This window comes from Tachysurus fulvidraco, chromosome 20 (assembly GCF_022655615.1).
Source record: "Tachysurus fulvidraco isolate hzauxx_2018 chromosome 20, HZAU_PFXX_2.0, whole genome shotgun sequence".
NCBI classification, from domain to species: domain Eukaryota; kingdom Metazoa; phylum Chordata; class Actinopteri; order Siluriformes; family Bagridae; genus Tachysurus; species Tachysurus fulvidraco.
The window spans coordinates 17,500,061-17,521,400 of record NC_062537.1 but is presented as its reverse complement, the minus strand read 5'-3'; the positions used below and the strand labels follow the sequence as shown (position 1 = coordinate 17,521,400).

At 42.2% G+C, this 21,340-nt stretch overlaps 1 protein-coding gene across 4 annotated transcripts in view; it reads right to left on the bottom strand.

Moving 5' to 3' along the window:
- The window catches only part of gfra2b (GDNF family receptor alpha 2b), a 111,925-nt gene that overhangs the window by 37,088 nt on the left and 53,497 nt on the right, over positions 1–21,340 (bottom strand). For all 4 annotated transcript variants that reach the window (XM_047805266.1, XM_027175430.2, XM_027175433.2 and 1 more), the window contains exon 4: positions 6,338–6,722. In XM_047805266.1, coding sequence (XP_047661222.1) covers positions 6,338–6,722 — 385 coding nt within the window. The remainder of the gene's footprint in view (positions 1–6,337; positions 6,723–21,340) is intronic.

The window sequence follows — 21,340 nt, the reverse complement described above, 5'->3', positions numbered from 1 at the left end:
TATATATATATATATATATATATATATATATATATATATATATATATATACGTATATATACAGGTGCATCTCAATAAATTAGGATGTCATGGAAAAGTTTTAGTAATTGTACTCAAACAGTGAAACTCGTGAAGTAGTTTAAGTCTATACATGATTTTGGCTCACAATTTAACAAAAACCCACCAATTTACTATCTCAAAAAAATTAGAATATGGTGACATGGCAATAAGCTAATCAACTCAAATAACACCTGCAAAGGTTTCCTGAGCCGACAAAACGGTCTCTCAATCTGGTTCACTAGGCTACACAATTATGGGGAAGACTGTGATTGTAATGAGTCTGTCTGTCTGTGTTTGCCCTGTTTCTGTCTGCTGTCTTGCCCCTGCTTTTAATTGTTTGCTCCGCCCACTCATTTGTTACCATGGACACTAATTCAACTCAGGCTGTCCTCCAGGTGTGTTGTCTTTGTCACTGATTGTCTCCGTTTTGTGACTGGTTCCTGGTTGCTATATCTACTCTGTCTGTCCACTTCCCTGGTGTTAGTCATTGTGGTATGTTGTGTGTTTATGTCCCTGTTCCTGTTCCTGGTCCCTGTTTTGCTTTGTGTCCTAACTTGTGTTGCCTGCCTGTTTTTGTGATTTCGGATTAAATACGTTCAAACTGCATTTGGATCCTCATTCGCCGTTGTCTAACCGTGACAGTGACCTGACAGTTGTCCAGAAGACAATCATTGAGAAGTTTAATGGAAGGAAAAAAGCATGAAAGAAAAAGATGTACGATTAACCGAGAGAACCTCAGCGTTAAGAGGCTTGTCAAGCAAAATAGATTCAAACATTTGGGTGAACTTCACAAGGAATGGACTGAAGCTGGGGTCAAGGCATCAAGAGCCACCACACACAGACGTGTCAGTGGATTTGGCTGCAGTTGTTGTATTTCTCTTGTTAAGCCACTCCTGAACCACAGACAATGTCGGAGGCATCTTAGCTGGGCTAAGGAGAAGAAGAACTGGACTGTTTCGCAGTGGTTCTAAGTCCTCTTTTCAGATTAGAGCAAGTTTTGTATTTCATTTGGAAACCAAGGTCCTAGAGTCTGGAGGAATGGTGGAGAAGATCACAGCCCAAGTTGCTTGAAGTCTAGTGTTAAGTTTCCACAGTCTGTGATGATCTGGGGTGCAATGTCATCTGCTGGTGTTGGTCCACTGTGTTTTTTGAAAACCAAAGTCACTGCGTCAGTTTACCAAGAAATTTTAGAGCACTTCATGATTCATTCTGCGCACCAACTTTTTAAAGATGCTGATTTCATTTTCCAGCAGGATTTGTCACTGTCCACACTGCTTAAAGCACCAAAAGTTGGATAAATGACCATGATGTTGGTGTGCTTGACTGGCAAGCAAACTCACCAGGCCCAAACCCCATAAAGAATCTATAGGCTATTGTCAAGAGGAAAATAAGAAACAAGAGACCAAAAAATGCCGATGAGCTGAAGGCCATTGACAAAAAGCCCGGGCTTCCATACCACCTTATCAGTGCCACAGACTGATCACCTCCATGCCATGCTGAATTGAGGCAGTAATTAAAGCAAAAGCAGCCCCTAGCAAGTATTGAGTACATATTCAGTACAGTACAGTAAATGAACATTCTGGAAAGTATGTATATGTACTCAATTTTGTTTATTGGTTTTACAAAGTATTCTAGGGTTAGGTTTAGGGTTAGGGTTTTGTTAAATGTGAGCCAAAATCAGCAAGATTTTCACTATTTGAGTTGGATTACTAAAATAAAGTCAAATCAAGAAGCTTTTATTGTCATTACAACCGTATATAGCTGTTGCAGTACACAGTGACATGAGACAACGTTTCTCCAGGATCATGGTGCTACATAAAACAAAGACAGGGCTAAGGACATGTAAGTAGTCTTAGTCACATAAAGTGCAACTGTGTAACCTGGTGCAAACAGTGCAGGACAAGACAAACAAGACAGACAAGATGGTGCAGGACAAAAAACAGTGCAGACATAAAGTTACAAGACAATACAAAAAGTACAAAAAATGCAATACACAAAAGACAATAAACAGTAAACAGAAACAGCGCCGACCGACCGGTGTATATACTGTATGTTCAAACTATATTTGGTGCAGTAACATTAGAATGAACACAGTTTCTTAGCAGCAGGTCCTTGGGTTAATATATAGAATTGTGCAAAAAACAAACAGCAAATGATGAAATATTGTACAATATGTGCAAAAACGGCTGAAATGTTGGACAGAGATATAGATAATGAACTTTTCTACAATATTCTAATTTATTGAGATGCACCTACGTTTGAATATCTCTCTCTCTCTCTCTCTCTCTCTCTCCCTCTCTCTCTCTCTCTCACACACCAAAATATGCAAACAAAAAGGTTAAGTCAAAGTTTAGAACTGTACAATATAAAATGTCAGATTACAAAGAATTAGGATTAAGACCATTTTCTTATTGAAATTATTCAGGAATTTCTGACAAGGATAACATCAAAAAACACAGCATGAGAAATCGGAAATAAAGAAAAAAAGAATGCCATTGTCTCATTTTTCCAGCCAGTACTTTCCAAAAGATGTTTTTCCCCAGTAAGTGCAATTTTCTATGATTGTTTTTCTGCTTTAAATCCCTAATAGAAACAACCTTAAAACATTTTAATAGCTATTTTTATGCCAGAATTTTACACAGCCATTTTGTCTTTGTGAGTAATTTTCTTGTCTTTCAGAGGAACGATATAATGAATTCCTAAGATAACTGTCCGACTCCATATGGTCGTGAGAGCCGAGAAAATTGCTTGAGTAAATGTCTACTTCTTATTCTCCAAATCTCAACCATTCTGAGTTTCCTCTTCTCTCCTTGTTCGTGCCCTGTTAATAGTTTACTAGTTTACCCGAGCTTCACTGCTGACTGCTTCACTGATTGCCTTGTTTCCTAGGCTCATTGTTTCCTATTTTTGTTTCCAACTTGTCTACTTAATGACATTAATTATACCTAAGGCTTCTGCACTGTTAATCAGTGTGCTGAGTTGAATCTTCTCTACATTTGGCTCATCTGTTTTATGACGTTCTCTCACACCACCCCATTCCTGCGCTCCCTCCACTGTCTTCTGGTACTGTAGCTGCACATATCAGATTCAAAACACTGATGCTTGCCTACAAAGACAAAACTGTACCAATACCCCCTTATCTCAAAGCCCTTATCACTCCTCACACAGCACCTCGCTCCCTCAGATCTACCAGCACTGCTCGACTGCTCCCACCATCTCTCGGAGGTATACAGCGAGACGCTTTTCCGTTCTGGCACCGAGGTGGTGGTCTGAACAGCTGTGTCACTGAGCACGTCATCTTCTTTAGCTTTATCTCTACATATATAGCTATAATTCCTCCCGACGGAGGTTTTAGGCTGATGGTGTTCTAAGTCTGTGACCTACTGAACCAGTGTTGACGTATTCAATGAGACTTCAAAGCACTTTCTCACGTCGCTCTGGATAAGGGCTTCTGCCGAATGTCATAAATCTAAATGCAAATGTACGTGTTGTAGAAAAAAAAACGGAGAAAATATCCCTTAACTTGACATTCCTACTTGTCAGCTCGCGAAAGTCTTTTCAACTGTGAGTTCCGCCGCAATTTACGGAGTGATGCCTCATCATCATCATCATCATCATCATCATCACTCTTTTTGAGCTTGCATCAACAAAACAAAATTGTCCCCAAACATGCAGCATATTCAGTTCACTTCATGCTGTGATTCAGATTCAGATTCATTGTTGATTTCAGGGAGCTTTCACACCTATAGTTTGGTTCATTTGGTCCGGACCAAATGCAAAAAAAAAATTACACATTGTAGCTTTTTAGCAGTTTTGGTTCCTTTTCACACCAAACTGATCATTCTGTTCCGCACCAGTTGAAACGAACCAAAATGCAGTCATGTGATAACATCCACATCACTCATTGGCCACATGTCTTTGAGCGTATTTCCTAAACTGCTTCTCGATCGGTCAGAATAAACGTGCGGGAAATTCCAACGAAACTCCAGAAGTAAACAAAAAGAGGAAAATACTCGAAAATACAGCGTACAGTACACCATGGAGAGACGACTGCGTGCTGCGATTATGTTCGTGGTTGTAATCTACTACATCGCTTGTATACAGCATTCTATGCAAAGTCTTCATTTTCAGAATGAAGCGCGGATGCGGCTTGACTACGGCAGCTGGTTTAGCCCAAAATGCGCAATATTTTTTGCAGTTAGCTCTGTTCGATCTCGGATCGTGTTCTCCAGAGTTCGTTTGAAAGCGTACCGAGACCACCTCTTCAAGGAGGTCTCGGTACGCTTGTTTGGTCCGCTTTGGGTCCGCACCAGAGTTCGATTGCTGCATTCTCACCTGCTTAGACGAACCGCACCAAATGAGCAATCGAAGTCTGGTACGATTCAACCGAACTAAACAAGGCAGGTGTGAAAGCACCCTCAGAGTCATCTCACTTTTTTTGTACTTTTTTTTTAAACAATTTTTTTTACTCACTTTTATTTTCTTCGATAGAATTCACTTATTATAGAAGTGAACCGAAGACAACATTTTTTTTTCTTTTTTCTTGGCACACAAGTGTGACTGCTGTGTTCTCACCTGCCAGAGAACAGCAACAAGGAGAAAAACACAGCAGGGTTGTGTTTAAACAAACTTAACTCTGCCCGACTTGATTATATGATTTGTAATTGTAGCTTCCTGCTTTGCTTAATTTTGTTTGCTTGTTCCCTGATTTACTAACTGCCCAGTTCCTTAGTGTTCGTGTCCTTCTTGCCTAATTGGCTGATTATCTAACTTACTGATTATGCATTATTCTTGTTGATTAATTACAAATGGTTTCCATGTTCTTAGCAGCATTTATCAGATTGCGACTAATTGTTATTTTTCCAAGTTGTGCGTTTGTTTTGTTTTCAGTCACCAAATCTGCCTGTTTTGGATTCTCCCTTTCCAATTGGATTCCACACTAAATCCACAGTGCAACTTTGTGTGTGTGTGTGTGTGTGTGTGTGTGTGTGTGTGTGTGTGTGTGTTTGTGTGTGTGTTAGACAAATTGGATGTCCTCCAGTTTAAAGGTGATTCTGCAGTCTGAGACCTGGGGTTTAACTTTACAGTGACCTTCGCTTATAAATCCCACACCATGAGGACAAACCATCTCATCTGATCTCTCTCTCGCTTCTCTCTCTTTCTCTCTCTCTTATAGCCTATCTTCTATCTCACTTTCTCTCTCTAAAATGATAGATAGGATTATATCTATCTGTAGTATAGAGACTATATTACTTATGGTCGATGATAGTAGGAAGTAAGTATCTCTTCTATCTATTACTTATATATCTCCATTCTATCTCTACCTCTCTCTCTCTCTCCCTTCTCTCTCTCTCTCTCCCTTCTCTCTCTTCCCTCTCCCTTCTCTCTTCTCTCTCTTCTCTCTCTCTCTCTCTCTCTCTCTCTCTCTCTCTCTCTCTCTCCCTTCCTCTCTTCTCTAAGTTCTTTACTGTTACTGTATGATGGTTTGCATACAATATTGCCTAAGCATCAGATTAGAAAGTTGAGGAAAATCTTAAGAAATAATGAAATAAAAACAAACGTGACAAATGTTAAGGTGCCAGTGTAGGAAAAAAGTACAATAAATGAGAGTAAAGTGAGGGCAAAACTCTCTCGGTGTTCTCAGAGAAGCCGAGCAAGACCACCTTGTTCAGACGTTCTTGGAGTGAGAGTGCGATTGCTGTGTTCTGACCTGTACGATCGAACAGGCTAAACTCTGCTTGCACTGCTGCGAGATCTTCTGCAGGAATGTGTGGTGTGCTGTGTGCTGCTCCGACTGCCATTCTTATCTTTATACATTTTTTATAACATCGTGAAAAAAAAAAACCAAAACAAAAAAAGTTATTGGGTCTTGGGAATCTACAAGAGGTCGATGTTGAAGGATCTGACTCGGAGTCTGAAAGGAATGGTTCGGTTGACACAAAGCTGATTGATTTCCTTATTAGCTCACCGGATTCGGCTAATTAACATTCTCCACTCAATTTAACGGCTATTCTGAGTGTTGCTAATCCTCTGTGAGGATTAAACAAGTATGTGCAATATCAATCATCGATTTTGTCTAACAGGAGCTCGAGGAGAACGATACAGGATGAGAAGCTGCACTGTTAAGCTATTGCATAACGGATTTAAATATTTCATATTTTATATAATTCCTTTCATTGAAAAAAATGTCCAACACATATGTTACTCTAACAAATGCTTATAAACTGTAAATACATTATTGTGTTCATTTTGGTTTTTACTTGTCTATGAGTCCATACCTGCACAGTGCATCCGATCGACAGATCCTCCGGAGCTCGAGGCAGTTTGGCTTTGCCTTTTCCTCAAAAGAGCATGTAGGTACGATGGTCTGGCGTCGTCGCTCGGCACACGCTTTGTCCCGGCAGGAGCAGAAGAGCAGTGGGTAGCTGAGATCATTCTGCACGCGCTCAAAGAACTGGCGCAGAGCCCGATGGCAGCGTTTGCGGCTGCACGGTTCAGACGAAAGGGCGATGGGGGTAGAGCGGCTACACGCGCTGACGTAGGCCGAGCGCTGACGCTTACACACCGTGTTCAGGTTACACGCCTTCGCAGCATCCAGACACGGATTACACGAATTTGTAGACTCTGGACACACGGTGCCCTTAGAGGAGGCCGAGTCCATAGCTGCAGAGAGAGAGAGATGGACAGAGAGAGATGGACAGAGAGAGATGGAGAGAGAGAGATGGAGAGAGAGAGAGAGAGAGAGAGAGAGAGAAAGAGGGAAAGAGGGGGAGAGAGAGGGGGGAGAAAGAGAGAGAGATGGAGAGAGAGGGAGAGGGGGAGAAAGAGAGGGAGATGGAGAGAGGGAGAGGGGGGAGAGAGAGGGAGAGAGATGGAGAGGGGGAGAAAGAGAGAGAGATGGGGAGAGAGAGGTATAGGGGGAGAAAGAGAGAGAGATGGAGAGAGGGGGAGGAGGGAGAGAGAGGGGGGAGAGGGAGGGAGAGGGAGAGAGATGGAGAGGGAGAGAGAGAGATGGAGAGAGAGATGGAGAGAGGGAGAGAGCGATGGAGAGAGGGAGAGAGCAATGGAGAGAGGGAGAGAGAGAGGGAGAGAGGGAGAGAGAGGGAGGGATGTAGAGAGGGAGGGATGTAGAGAGGGAGAGATGGAGAGAGGGAGAGATGGAGAGGGATGGAGAGAGGGAGAGGGATGGAGAGAGGGAGAGATGGAGAGGTATGGAGAGAGGGAGAGGGAGAGGGAGAGAGCGAGAAGGAGAGTGATGGAGAGGCAGAGAGAGAGGGGGGGGGGGAGGGATGGAGAGAGGTGGTGGGAGAGAGGGGGAGAGGGGGAGAGATGGAGAGGGAGAGATGGAGAGGGATGGAGAGAGGTGGAGGGAGAGAGGGGGAGGGGAGAGATGGAGAGGCGGAGAGGGAGGGAGAGAGAGAGGGAGAGAGAGAATGAAAAAGACAATGGTGAAAGTATTAAAATCATAAAATCTCCTTTTATTTGTGTGTGTTATGGGTTGAAGTATATTGTAATGAGGTTAATCCAATAAGGTTGTGAATGTAATACCGAAATTCATTATTCCTCACAAAAGGTTTGCTATGATGCATTAAAACTTGCTGGAAAAAACAAGACTTTTAAGTAAATATAAACTCAATTAGAGACAATTTTATTACATTTATATTCAAGTTCTGTTTTGAACTGGAACATATCCAAGCTTACCCTGGGAAGACTGGGTGCATGATGGGAAGCCAATCACACCACACACAACAAACATGTTCTGGGATGTGGGACAACTGGTCAACTGGATAAGCAGGAAGAAACCCGTACATGCAGTAACCTAAGCTTGGATCTTCTGGCTATGAAGAACCAAAATACTAATAAACTGTAATATACTGTAACTGCACCATCTCACCCTGTTCAATAACAAGATCTCTAAGGCTCCTTAGTGTTGTAGTGACATGAGGTGGTCAAGGTCATGGTGGAATCCTGGGACAACTAGACATGAAGTTTGACTACAACTTGAATGGGACTACAAGCATGTTTTGGATGAAACCCATGGAGTCTGTGGGAAAAAATATATTTTTTTAAGTCATTGTTTTATTTCCTTTTAGTCCTAGCATGTTTCTGTGGATAATATAGAAGCCCGATCAAGTTACAAGGCTAGTTAAATTCAAACTATCTCATAAATATCGAAGGAAAGGGGCAAGATAACTCAGGGTATCATCTGTCTCTTTGCGCCATTTGTCCTATTGTTATGTTAATGGGATTAAGGGTGGGTGAAAAACCAGGATCTGGTGTGGGGGCTGTTACATCCTTTCATGTTTTGATGGTCACCTGAGTGTTTTGTCTCTATCTGAGGTTACTGCCCCCTAAAATGTGTATATTTACAATGTAATACAACTTTAAGTCAGACTTGATGACTGCAGCGCCCGTACCAGTACGCTCTGACTTGCAGACTCGTTCCATCGTGTATCTACGATAAAGATTACTGCACAAGGATATCCAAGTCTCCTGGTCTTCTCTTGAAAAAGTTTACAACAAGACCCAGAGAAAAAATGTAAAACCACCCACTGTGTCACTGGGCCATACTAATAAATCAGATTACCCATAATTGACCATTCATGAATACAAAAGATCTTGAGCTTGGGATATAAAAGTTCGCCATGGACCAGCCATGAGATGTAAATTATATCCATTACGGACAGGCCACAAAGACCATAATGGATATAATTTACATTTCAGTCAGCTGGCAAGACGTTTTGAGGAACTTTTATATCCCAAAAGCTCAAAAGAGCAACAGGAAGCCGGTTCTTTATATCCGTGGAAGCAGGAGAGTCGACAGGAAAGTTGCTGTTACACAATTAAGCTTGTCCAGAACATTTGTATAAAACTGGACAGAAAACACCTCCCCTGTGGTCCTTTTGAAAAGCTCTTTCAGACCTCTTGGATCAACTTTCACAAAAAAAATCTCCTTGAGACAACCGGACAATTATACTGTACATAAGACAAGATCTACATAACGACCATGGAGATCTGTTCTTTAGTCATAAAATAATTTAATGCCACAGTTATTTAGAATTGAAAGTTGGCTTGGTGGCACATGGTTGACCCTGGGCTTGGGTGTTGGTCTGTGTGGAGTTTTGCAAGTTCTTGCTGTGTCCATATGGGTATCTTTCTGGTATTCTGGATTCCTTGCACCTCCCCAAAATTACGTGAATGTGTGTGAATGTTTGTGTGTATGGTGACCTGCAATCCACATCTACTACATCCAGGGTATGTTCCTGCTGTCATGACACGGGGTAAGGAAGCGGACCCAAACGCAGGATAGCAAAACAAACAGGGTTTAATAACAAAGGGAACACGAAACAGGACACGGACTGAAGACAGGACAAAGACAACAGTAGATTCCGCGATGCACAAGGCAACGCGGCACAGTTAAATATACACGGTGATCACAATAGGAAACAGGTGTGTAGACAGGGAGGAGCAGACGAAGGCCGCCTTCGTCTGCTCCTCCCTGTCTACCCCCCTGTTTCCTATTGTGATCAGACACGTGACGAGGAACATAAACAAACTGCACGTGGCCAAAGTCCGGGCTGAGTCATGACACCTGCCCCATACATATTGTTCTCGAGATAGGCTCTGGTCCACTGCATCCCTGACCAGGATCATGTTCAGATTACTGAAGATGAATGTAATAGATGTCTGAGATCTAGACAACTGCATTATTGAAAATGATGGAAAATAATTATTTTGGTGGAACAGTACAACAACACAACGGGGTAATGCAGACATGTTTATTAAAAAAAAGGACAAAGCCAAAAATGCAAGAGTATGCAGGCAAAGAGAAAGTGAATATGCCAACGATAATATGATAAGACAGTAACAAACCACTTACTAATTATAATTCACAGATAAAAAGTGATATCTATTGACTTTTTTTTTCTGGACATGTCCCTAGGAGGACACTTCCATCTATCCATCCATCCTTTTTCTACAGTGCTCATCAGTGGGTTGTGGGGAACCTAGAGCCTATCCCAGGAGATTCACGGCACAAGGCAGGACAGGATGCTAGTCTATCACAACGCACAACCACACAACCAACCACACCACACAGACAAATTTAATGCCAATCATTCCTTCATTCATTCATTTTCTACCGCTTATCCGAACTTCTCAGGCGTCTCAGGTGTCATCGGGCATCGAGGCAGGATACACCCTGGACGGAGTGCCAACCCATCACAGGGCACACACACACTCTCATTCACTCATGCAATCACACACTACGGACAATTTTCCAGAGATGCCAATCAACCTACCATGCATGTCTTTGGACCAGGGGAGGAAACCGCAGTACCCGTAGGAAACCCCGGAGGCACGGGGAGAACATGCAAACTCCATACACACAAGGCGGAGGCAGGAATCGACCCCCCAACCCTGGAGGTGTGAGGCAAACGTGCTAACCACTAAGCCACCGTGCCCACCTAATGAAAATCAGCCTACAATAAATGTCTTTGGACTGGGAAAGGAAACTTCCAAGACACAGGGAGATGCACAAATCCTAAGTCACATTAGATAGACCGTCTAGCAAGCAGAAGTTGCCCAGTTCTGGAGTCTTTGAAGTGATACAAACTAAGGGTAAAAACACAGCACATTATATGATTATGTAGCCTTTTTATCTAAAATTGGTTTTGGCCAGTTTCCACCAAGCATCCAGAGATTTCTACCCCTTGTTCATACACAACCTCACATGCCTCTTTTCCACTGGAAAGAACCGGGTGCTGGTTCAGAGCTAGCGCTGGTGCTGGTTCAAAGTTGGTTCCACTGGCGAACCTTCTAAGAACCGGTTTGCTTTTCCACCGGCTAGAGAGCCATCACAGAGCCAAGTCTGACGTCACTGTGTACGTGTCACGTGTCCCAGCAACGTTAGCGCAGCAGCGGCAAACACAAACACAACAACAATGGCGGATGTTGCTTTACTGTTAATGCTCATGGCTTTGTGAACCTACATTGACATCCAAACGCGGCGAATAAAACGTGTACGTGCGGCTCCGTGTAATCTGTATAAACGGAGGTTGTAATCGCTAAAGTACATAACGTTATTTTATCGTTAACACAGAAAAATATTTTGCCTTAGCATGTAGCTACCCACTATCATGTGTGCTGATAATGTATCATATCGCGGTAAAGTAAAAGTGTATTAAACATTAGTATACTTAAGGTACATTATCAAATGCGCTAACAGTAGCCCCGTCCACAACCCCGCCCCCAGCTCCTGATGCAAGTGGTTCTTAAGTCTAGACCAGCAACGTTTTGGTGCTACTTAAGAACCACTTTTCCTGGTTCGGAGCCCGTGCTTTGGCGGTCGAAACAGAAAGAACTGGTTCTAAATTAGGCTCCGAACCTGCACTCGAACTGCCTCGGTGGAAAAGGGGCAACAGTTGCCTATGATTGCCTAGAGCTGCTGTGATTGACAGGGAAACAGAGTATACCATCTTATCCCTCCCACCCAGACAGCACGATTGTCTTTGGTAGCCCTGATGTAAAAGGCTTTAGCATTGTCAGGATTTACACTTGCAATCTCCGATCAATGGCACCATGCAGGAGTCCAAGATTTAGCAAAGGTCAACACATAGTCTTATCTTTCTTTTTCTGAATTTGTTTGCCTGGGATAATGAAAGTCCACCCCATCAGCAAATGTCAGGCATGAAGTGTCTTAAAAGTTATGATACTAAAATGTCCAACAACGTTTCCTCTTTTGCTAATTGCTACCCAGTGAAGCGACTACCTTTGAAGACTGTGGCTAAGGAATGAAGTTCATAAGTAAAACAGAACAGACAGATATCTAGCACTTCTTCTTCCCAAGTTCGTTCTGAGAAATGAGTTATTAGTGCTTAATTATACGGTGTGTGGGAAGAATATGCCTAAAGCCTTGCAGTGAATCTTCCATGTACGTCGCCTCGGAGTTAAACCCGTCACATGTTCTGACCTTTTCAGTTGCTCAGATAACAACTCGCCCGCGCTCTAATTGCATTTTTCCTAAAAGCCGTGCCTTTGTTCTCTGAAGCAGCTTTAATTAGTTTTTTTTCCTAGTGTGAACTGTAGGATAAGCGACTTTCTTTGTCCCGTGAAAACGCTGATGTAATTCATTTAGACGAAAAGGTGTGCTTCTGCACCGAATTCTGCCGCAGAACATCATGTTGATTCAGGCTGTGCTTTGAATCTAAAATACAGCAGGCTGCGAGCAAAGCACACCTTTTTCATATTAATGTCATAAATCCACTTCTGCTTATTGTGTTTCTCCTCTGTGACTTGTGGACTAAATCACCTGTATTGTATTTTCACCGGAGTTGTTTTTGTTTGGTTTTATTCGAGCGCATTGCCTCGGGTTCAGACCCATAAAATCTAATCGGATCTGATCGAAGCGGCCCTGTCCCACTTTCTGTCTCTTCCTCCGTCGCTACACACTGAGAGAGCCTTCACGCTGAATCAGGACGATGCTGTGTTTGGGGCTGATGCTTATCTGAGGCTCTGATGTAATCTAAGCCTCATAGGCTTGTTATACAAGGCCTTATCCTGTCACTTTTTCCCTTCCTTTATCTTATCCTCTGTCTCATTTTCTGTTCTTTCTTTTCTTTTTTCTTTTCCTCACCGTTCCATTCTCTCTCTCTCTCTCTCTCTCTCTCTCTCTCTCTCTCTCTCTCTCTCTCTCTCTCTTTTACTATTTCTTATTTCTTGTATTTTTTATCTATCTTTCTCTTATCTGTTCTTTCATCTCCTATTCCTACTATTTCTCCTCCTATTATTTTATTTATTTATTTATTTATTTACCTCCGCCATTCGTTCCTTTCCTTCCTTGTTTAGATTTGCTGTACTTTTATTTTACTCTACACATCAACAGAACTCTACTTCTTCTGTTTTCCCTTTCATTTTTATTTTATCTTGACCTTGCGTGCAAACACACACACACACGCGCGCGCACACACACACACACACACACACACACACACACACACACACACACACACACACATATACACACACACATACACACACACACACTCACACACAAACACAGTGCTGAAGGGAACATGTTTGTGATGCTGTGCGACTCTACGGGACTGATAAATATTCTGTGCATATACATGTGCGATGGCCAATTAACACAGCAGAGTGAGCTTGTTATGGCTCTGACAGGAGGAGGTCTCTCCATATCTCCGTATCTTCCATCCCTCCAGCGTTTCACTGCATGTTTTATTTAAGTGCAGGGAATCAAACACAGGCTTCAAAACTGAATCGCACAGACACAGAAGCTTTCGCAAGGTCACGTTAGTGGAAAGTAGTGCCTTGTTTCAAGCAGCGCAAAGCACAGCGCCAAGTCCCTCGAAATCCCGACACACTCAGAGCGGTGAGAGACACAAACACTGCCTCGTTTTATCTCTGAGAGCAGAGAATCAGGGAAGCAATAACTGCAGGGTCCATTCACATCAAACTCCAGGAGTCTATAGTAGAGGAAATAACATATCTGGGGTTGGTTCCTTGAAAGCGACATGCTATGATGAATCCGTCATACAACTGGTTTATTAGGTATCACATTATTCTACTGTTGTGCAAAGTGGATACATGATGGAATCAACCAACAATATTCAAGTGAGAAAGAAATAGAAAGCTTTTAGGGGAAAAAGCCCCACAGTAACCTGTTGCATACTTACAGTATGCACAGCGCTTAAACACTACTTTTTAAAGGCAACTTTTTGAAGAGCTCCTAGAAGAGTCATTTTCACTGACTGTACTGTATAACTGACAGATTGACTAAATGATTGAGAGGATGACTGACTGAATGACAGATTAAAAGACAGAGTGACTGATTGACTTACTGACTGAATGATTGATGGAATGAATTATGAATGGACTAATTGACCAGCTGATGAAATTAAATGATTGATGGAAGGACTGACTGAATGACTGACTAAATGCGAATGAATTACTGATTAAACTACCAACTGAATTACCAACTGACTAATAGAATGAATGACTTGACATAATTACTGACTGAATGGCTGACTGGATGACTAACTGATAGAATGACTGAATGACTGGCTGACTGAGTGAGTGACTGACTAATAAACTGCCTGACAGACAGACATACTGACTGACTGACTTATAGGATGACTGACTGACATAAGTATAGACTTAATGGCTGACTGAATGACTGACTGACTGAGTGACTGACTAAAACACTGACTGACTGACAGACTTACTGACTGACTGACATAATTACGGACTTAGCGGCTGACTGAATGACTGACTGACTGACAGATAAAATGACTTACTGACTGACCGACTAAACGATAAAATGACTAAATGACTGACTGACTGACTAAAACACTGACTGACTGACAGACTTACTGACTGACTGACATAATTACGGATTTAATGGCTGACTGAATGACTGACTGACTGACTAACTGATAAAATGACTTACTGACTGACCAACTAAATGATAAAATGACTAAATGACTGACTGACTGACTAATAAACTTACTGACTGACAGACTTACCAACTAACTGATAGAATGACTGACTAATAAAATGACTGACTGACTGACTGACTGATAAAACGACTGACTGACTGACTGATAAAATGACTGACTGACTGACTGATAAAATGACTGACTGACTGATAAAATGACTGACTGACTGATAAAATGACTGACTGACTGACTGATAAAACGACTGACTGACTGACTGACTGATAAAATGACTGACTGACTGACTGATAAAACGACTGACTGACTGAATCCTATTGTTAAAGCATGTTTGATGATTCTAGCAACACTGAACAAATGCAATATTTGGTCAGACAGCTTTAAGAGAACATCTTATATACAGTTTACATAAAAATAATATGTTTCTTATCAAAAGTAATTTATTTGTTAATATTAAATTTTCAATCACTATGAATTATATAGACGGCATGTGATCAGATCACATAGGATGAACATGATCCAATGTGACTACAATCTCAGGAAGAGGTTAGCTCAGACAGGACGAGGTAGCTACAGTATAGTAGGGTTTATAGTCATTTTATTCAGAGCTTGGAGAATCTTACCTCAAATCATGTTGGTTTAAAAAAAAAAAAAACGTGTTAATATAACCCAATTCATTAACTCCAAGAAATAAAAACTCTCTTTCTCTCTCTCTGTTCTTTTTCATTTGTTTCTTCCTTCCCTTCTTTTTTCCGTGCCACTTATTTTCATGCTTTTTCATTTGTCCTCAGCCATGAAGCGTCGTAATAAAGCTCCACGGCCTGATGTGATGAGTTCAGATAATCTGATGTGATTTGCTTGCTGTTGGTTTTGCACTTGAAGAGACAGAAAGCTGTTTTGAAGTCTGTCGCAGTCACAGTGAGGTCTTTCTGCACTAATCGATTAGAAACATGCTGCTCCTTTCAAACACTGTAATATTCCACTGCTCCATGTGTGGTGCTCAGTTAAATGTCCTTTAAATGTCACCGGCTCTGATTGGGTAGAACACATTCCGTCACATCTCTTCCCTTCAGTCCTTACACTTCTCTCCTCACTTTGTCCCCTCACTTCTGTCTCCTTACTTCTGTTCTCACAATTTTGTCTCTTCACTTCTGTCCCTACACTTCACACGCTTCTGTCCCCTCATTCTGTCCTCATTCTTCTTTCCCCTCATTTCTGTCCTCATACATCAGTTCCCTCACTTCTGTCCTGTCAATTCGGTCTCCTCACTTCTGTCCTGTCAATTCGGTCTCCTCACTTCTGTCCCCATATTTCTTTCCCCTCATTTCTGTCCTCATACTTCTGTTCCCTCACTTCTGTTCCCATTCTTCTGTCCTGTCAATGCTGTTTACTCACTTCTATCCACTCATGTCTGTGCCCTCAATTCTTTCTCCAAACTTTTGTCTCCTTACTTTACTCTCTCTCTCTAGCTCTCTCTCTCTAGCTCTCTCTCTCTCTCTGTTTCTCTCACTGTCTCTTTCCTCTCTCTCTCTCTCTCTCTCTCTCTCTCTCTCTCTCTCTCTCTCTCTCTCTCTCTCTCTCTCTCTGTTTCTCTCACTGCCCCCCTCTCTCTGTATCTCTCTCTCTCTCTCTCTCTCTCTCTCTCTCTCTCTCTCTCTCTCTCTCTCTCTCTCTCTCTCTCTCTCTCTCTCTCTCTCTCTCTCTGTTTCTCTCACTGCCCCCCTCTCTCTCTCTCTCTCTCTCTCTCTCTCTCTCTCTCTCTCTCTCTCTCTCTTTTCTTTCTTTTCTCTCTCTCTCACTCTCTGTGTTTCTCTCACTGTCTCTCCTCTCTCTGTTTCTCTCACTGTATCTTTCCTCTCTCTCTCTCTCTCTCTCTCTCTCTCTCTCTCTCTCCCTCTCTCTCTTTCTCTGTCTCTCTCTGTCTCTCTCTCACCTCTCCCTCTCTCTTTCTTTTCTCTCAGTCTCTCCCTTAGAGAAACTGTGTTCCCTGACCATACTACTCAGCGTTTTTGAGTGATTGAGTATTACATCACTGCGCTTTTCCGTGTTTATTCTCTTCTTGTTTACAATTCATCATTTTGATTCCCATTGCTTCTGTTAGTTCCATTATATGGAGCATGTTTTGGTTTATTAGTGTGATTAGCGCAGAGTTGGCGGTGTGTTTTCCTCCTTTGGTGTTTTCACGGCCCAGGAGAAAAACGCCGTTTGAACAATTAAGCCGGCAGCGTGCAATCAAAGTTGCCGCAGGTGTCGATGTTTCAGCAGAGGAGAGCCCATTTGCTGTGGGTGAAGTTGTACGGCACGAGAGAATTTTTTCCAGCCTCCAGGATAAACAACTACATTGTTTCTACGTTGTTACAAATAAGCCTGTGTTGGAACTATCGAGTGACACGACGCTTGTGTCACTTGTAATTTGTGCCTTTAGCGACTGCGCTGTTGTCACCATATTCTTTAGTTAACATGAGGAACATGTATAGCCTGCAGGCCACTACACAATTCATACACACCACTTTTGTTTAAGAATATATTTATATAATGCTGTTTGATTTAAAGATTTCATACTAGCTTAGCAAAGAAAGCTAACTGTAATAGCTACATATGCTGAGGCAACAAATATCTTCTGTCTATCCCTTTATCTGTCTCTATTTCTCTCTCTCTCTCTCTCTCTCTGCTCCCGTCACTCACAATTCCTGTCCTGTTTTCTCTCTCTCTCTCTATCTGTCTCCCTCTGTCCCCCTCTCTCTGTCTCTTTATCCCTTCCCACCCTCTTTCTGTTTGTCCCTTTCCGTGCCACTATCTCTGGCTTTCTTCCCTGCTCTCTTTCCTCTCTCTTTGCTTATCTCTCTGTATATTTTTTCCTGACCGCCCCTTTGTCGAAAAGCTTTTTTCCCCCCTCTAGATCTTTCTATACACATTTACTAAGAGGACTATAACAATCAAATGAAGCCATTTTTATGTTAAGCTTTAGGATTTTATTATATTTTTTTGCAAGTCAGAAAGTAAATACTGTAGAAACCAAAGTTCTGTGTGCGGAAATAAAGAAAATCTTGGACCACATGTGCTACAGGTTTAGTCCAAGGAATCATTCAAGCCAAGTGTCTGGATTTGTTGTTGGTTTTATTGCATCATATCTATTTTACGTAGAAGTGCAAAGATAGCAGTTTAAATGTTGTTCGTCATTGTTGGTGAGATTGTGGCTTTGTGTCCTGCACATGCAGACAGAATAAGCAGCAGCCTCTCGCTTTGTTGCTGGCTGATATGAACATAGGATTCCTGAAGGGTTCGTTTGATTGAAGAAACTCTCTAGACAACAGAGCATCAGCTGATTCAGATGATCAGATGCTCAGATGAAGGTTTGTGAACGTTCTCACAATTTTATCTCTTCACTTCTGTCCCCACACTTCTATCCACACGCTTCTTGTCCCCTCACTTCTGTCCTCATTCTTCTTTCCACTCATTTCTGTCGTCATACTTCAGTTCCCTCACTTCTGTCCTGTCAATTCTGTCTCCTCACTTCTGTCCCCATATTTCTTTCCCCTCATTTCTGTCCTCATCCTCCTGTTTAATTACTTCTGTCCTGTCAATTCTGTTCCCTCACTTCTGTTCCCATTCTTCTGTCCTGTCAATGCTGTCTACTCACTTCTGTCCACTCATTTCTGTCCCAAAACTTTTGTCTCCTTACTTCTCTCTCTCTCTCTCTCTCTCTCTCTCTCTCTCTCTCTCTCTCTCTCTCTCTCTCTCTCTCTCGCTTTGTTGCTGGCTGATATAAACATAGGATTCCTGAAGCGTTCGTTTGATTGAAGAGACTCTCTAGACAACAGAGCATCAGCTGATTTTCACAAACTGTATATTATATTAGCAAAGGTTTGTGAACGCCTGACCATAACACTCACATGTGTTCATATGTTCAACATCCTATTCCAGATGTGGTTCCATTTACTGGCTACACTTCTGGACAGATTTCCATTAGGTATAGGAGTGTGACATTTGGGGTTGGTGTTCATCTATCTGTTGGAGCATTAGTGAGGTCCGACACTGAAGCTGATTACAGTGAGAAGGTCTGGGATTTAATTATTCATTCATTCATTCATTCATTCATTTTCTACCGCTTATCCGTACTTCTCGGGTCACGGGGAGCCTGTGCCTATCTCAGGTGTCATCGGGCATCAAGGCAGGATACACCCTGGACGGAGTGCCAACCCATCGCAGGGCACACACACACTCTCATTCTCTCACACACTACGGACAATTTTCCAGAGATGTCAATCGACCTACCTTGCATGTCTTTGGACCGAGTTAGGAAACCGGAGTACCCGGAGGAAACCCCCGAGGCACTCCACACACACAAGGTGGAGCTGGGAATCGAACCCCCAACCCAAGGTGTGAGGTGAACATGCTAACCACTAAGCCACCGTGCCCCCATGTGATTTAATCAGTTCCAGTTAATACCAAAATTGTTGAGTGGGGCTGAGTCAGAGTCACGGCATTGTGGAGGACACTCAAGTTCTTCCATCCCAATAAACCAACCTTAATAAACTATGCTTTCATGGCTTAGGGACATTGTCATGGTGGAACACATTTCCTTAGTTTCAGTGAAGGGAAATTATAACTCTTCAACATACAAAAACATTCCATACAGTTTTGTTCCTTCAGCCTTGTGGCAACAGTTTGAGGAAGAACCAAAGGTGTACTGTAGGTGATGATCAGGTGTCCACATACTACGAGCCCTATACAGCCTTAAATGCAGATGAATTCTGCACTGATGACATTTTGTACCAATTATTAAGTATAAACTAACAAAAAAGTATCAAATAAAATCCTCCATGTTAAGATCAGAGAGCTACGCTGACTTTTTTAAGCCTCTGCGTCACCAAAAACACATTTTCAAACACATATGACCTATAAAATAAGTGCTTCACAGCCAAGTGCTTTTTTGTTTACCCATAAAAATATGTATCTCGGCTGTATGAACCTCCACATATTTCTCCGTGGTGTGTTTTAGACGGTGTGTTATTCTCTGAAGGCAGTACCGTCGCTCTCATATCACGATCCAGATTACCTTTCGTGTAGTGTAAATAATGAGAAATATGACGTGGTGCATAAGGAATGGAGGAAAAAATAAATGGCTTTTCATGACAGCTGGATTGAGGATGGGTTTTTGTTCCATTCCGTCGCCACATATTATTTCCTAGATTGATATTCCTCTCTCTCTCTCTCTCTCTCTCTCTCTCTCTCTCTCTCTCTCTCTCTCTCTCTCTCTCTGTATTTCTCAAAGAAAATCCCAGGTGAAGCCTAGTCACTTGAAGCTCTCTGCTTTGCCACTGTGCAATCAACTTTCAGAGGTTACAGCACAAGGGATTAAAAAAACAGCCACCACTGGGGCTCTGATTCACACCAGCCTTTCTGCACTGCTGCTGTTATGATTCATATGCACTCATTTGGTTCTCCTCCGGTGGTCTGATTGAATCGAGGTTGTAATAGTGACTAATGCAGACCAATTAAAACAAAGTAAAGTCAGCACTTAGGTCAGAAAAGATTGAGTCATCAAGAAGAAGAACTTCATCTGCGAGGTCTCCTGGAGCTGATGGACAGGAGAACGGTTAGAACGTAACCGTAAGAGGGTCTGATCGCAACCAAGCTTGTGGCAGGAAAAGTGTCCAAGACTGTTATGGGGTTTTTGGGGTGAGATTTCTGATAGGGTGGGCAGCCCCACAGAATAAAGCCCCATCACTTCACCACAGAATAGTTTCATGCTACTGTCAGTTGGACATACTTACAGACTCTAACTCTAATTTACTAGCCTTTAATTTCAATTCTCGTGTTGTTATTGCTGTGCGGCAGCTAACGAGGGGTTGTTACTACCACTGATCGCCCACCTATTATTTGTTCCAGCACAACCGTAATATAATTGCCCTGCTATGAGGTCTGAGGGTAATAATAAAAAAAATACGAATATTTTGACAGCGTTGTCTTCACCATATTCCATTTTGTGGGATGTGCTTGTCTGGACCTGAGCAGTACATGGTGTGTTTGTTGCTTCTCTTTCACCAGATAAGAGAAAAGGTCATATTTTTTTCTCAGCCAGATGAAAACGTATGCTCTTGTTTGCTGTCCCGTGCAGTGTTTCGCTTTGACTTGCAGTAAAAAATCCTGTCTGTACATATATACAGTCTATGCACATGTAGTCACCCACTTAAAAGTGATCACGTTCAACTGGATTAAAAACACACACACTCTTCTTTTCACAAGCCAACATGTTCGTAAACTACATTTTTAGAATGACAGCTCATTATTTGGAACAAATAAATAAATAAATAAATAAATAATGCTTGCATACAGCAACTATTCAACCCCTTCAGGTTAGTACTTGGTGGAACCACCTTTTTTTTGCTTGACAATGTTTAGGGTGTGATTGTTACCTATTCTTTCTTATTCAGTTTGGCTGGATGTTGTTGCCAAATTGTTGCTGCAATTTCCACACAATGCCACAGGTTCTCATTGGGACCCAGATCAGGATTTTGACTTGGCAAGATCTCCTATAATGATATCCCCTCGTATTTATTTTACTCCATTCCTATTCCGTCTCCCTTCAAAGATGACAAGAAACCCAGGTTGTGATTATAAAAAGGCAAGTGGGCAAGTCGTGGCCTAATGGTTAGAGAGTCTGACCTAAGGTTGTGGGTTCAGCCACGATTGAGGTGCCCTTGAGCAAGGCACCGAACTCCCCCAACTGCTCCCTGGGCGCCGCAGCATAAATGGCTGCCCACTGCTCTGGGTGTGTGTTCACGGTGTGTGTGTGTGTGTGTGTGT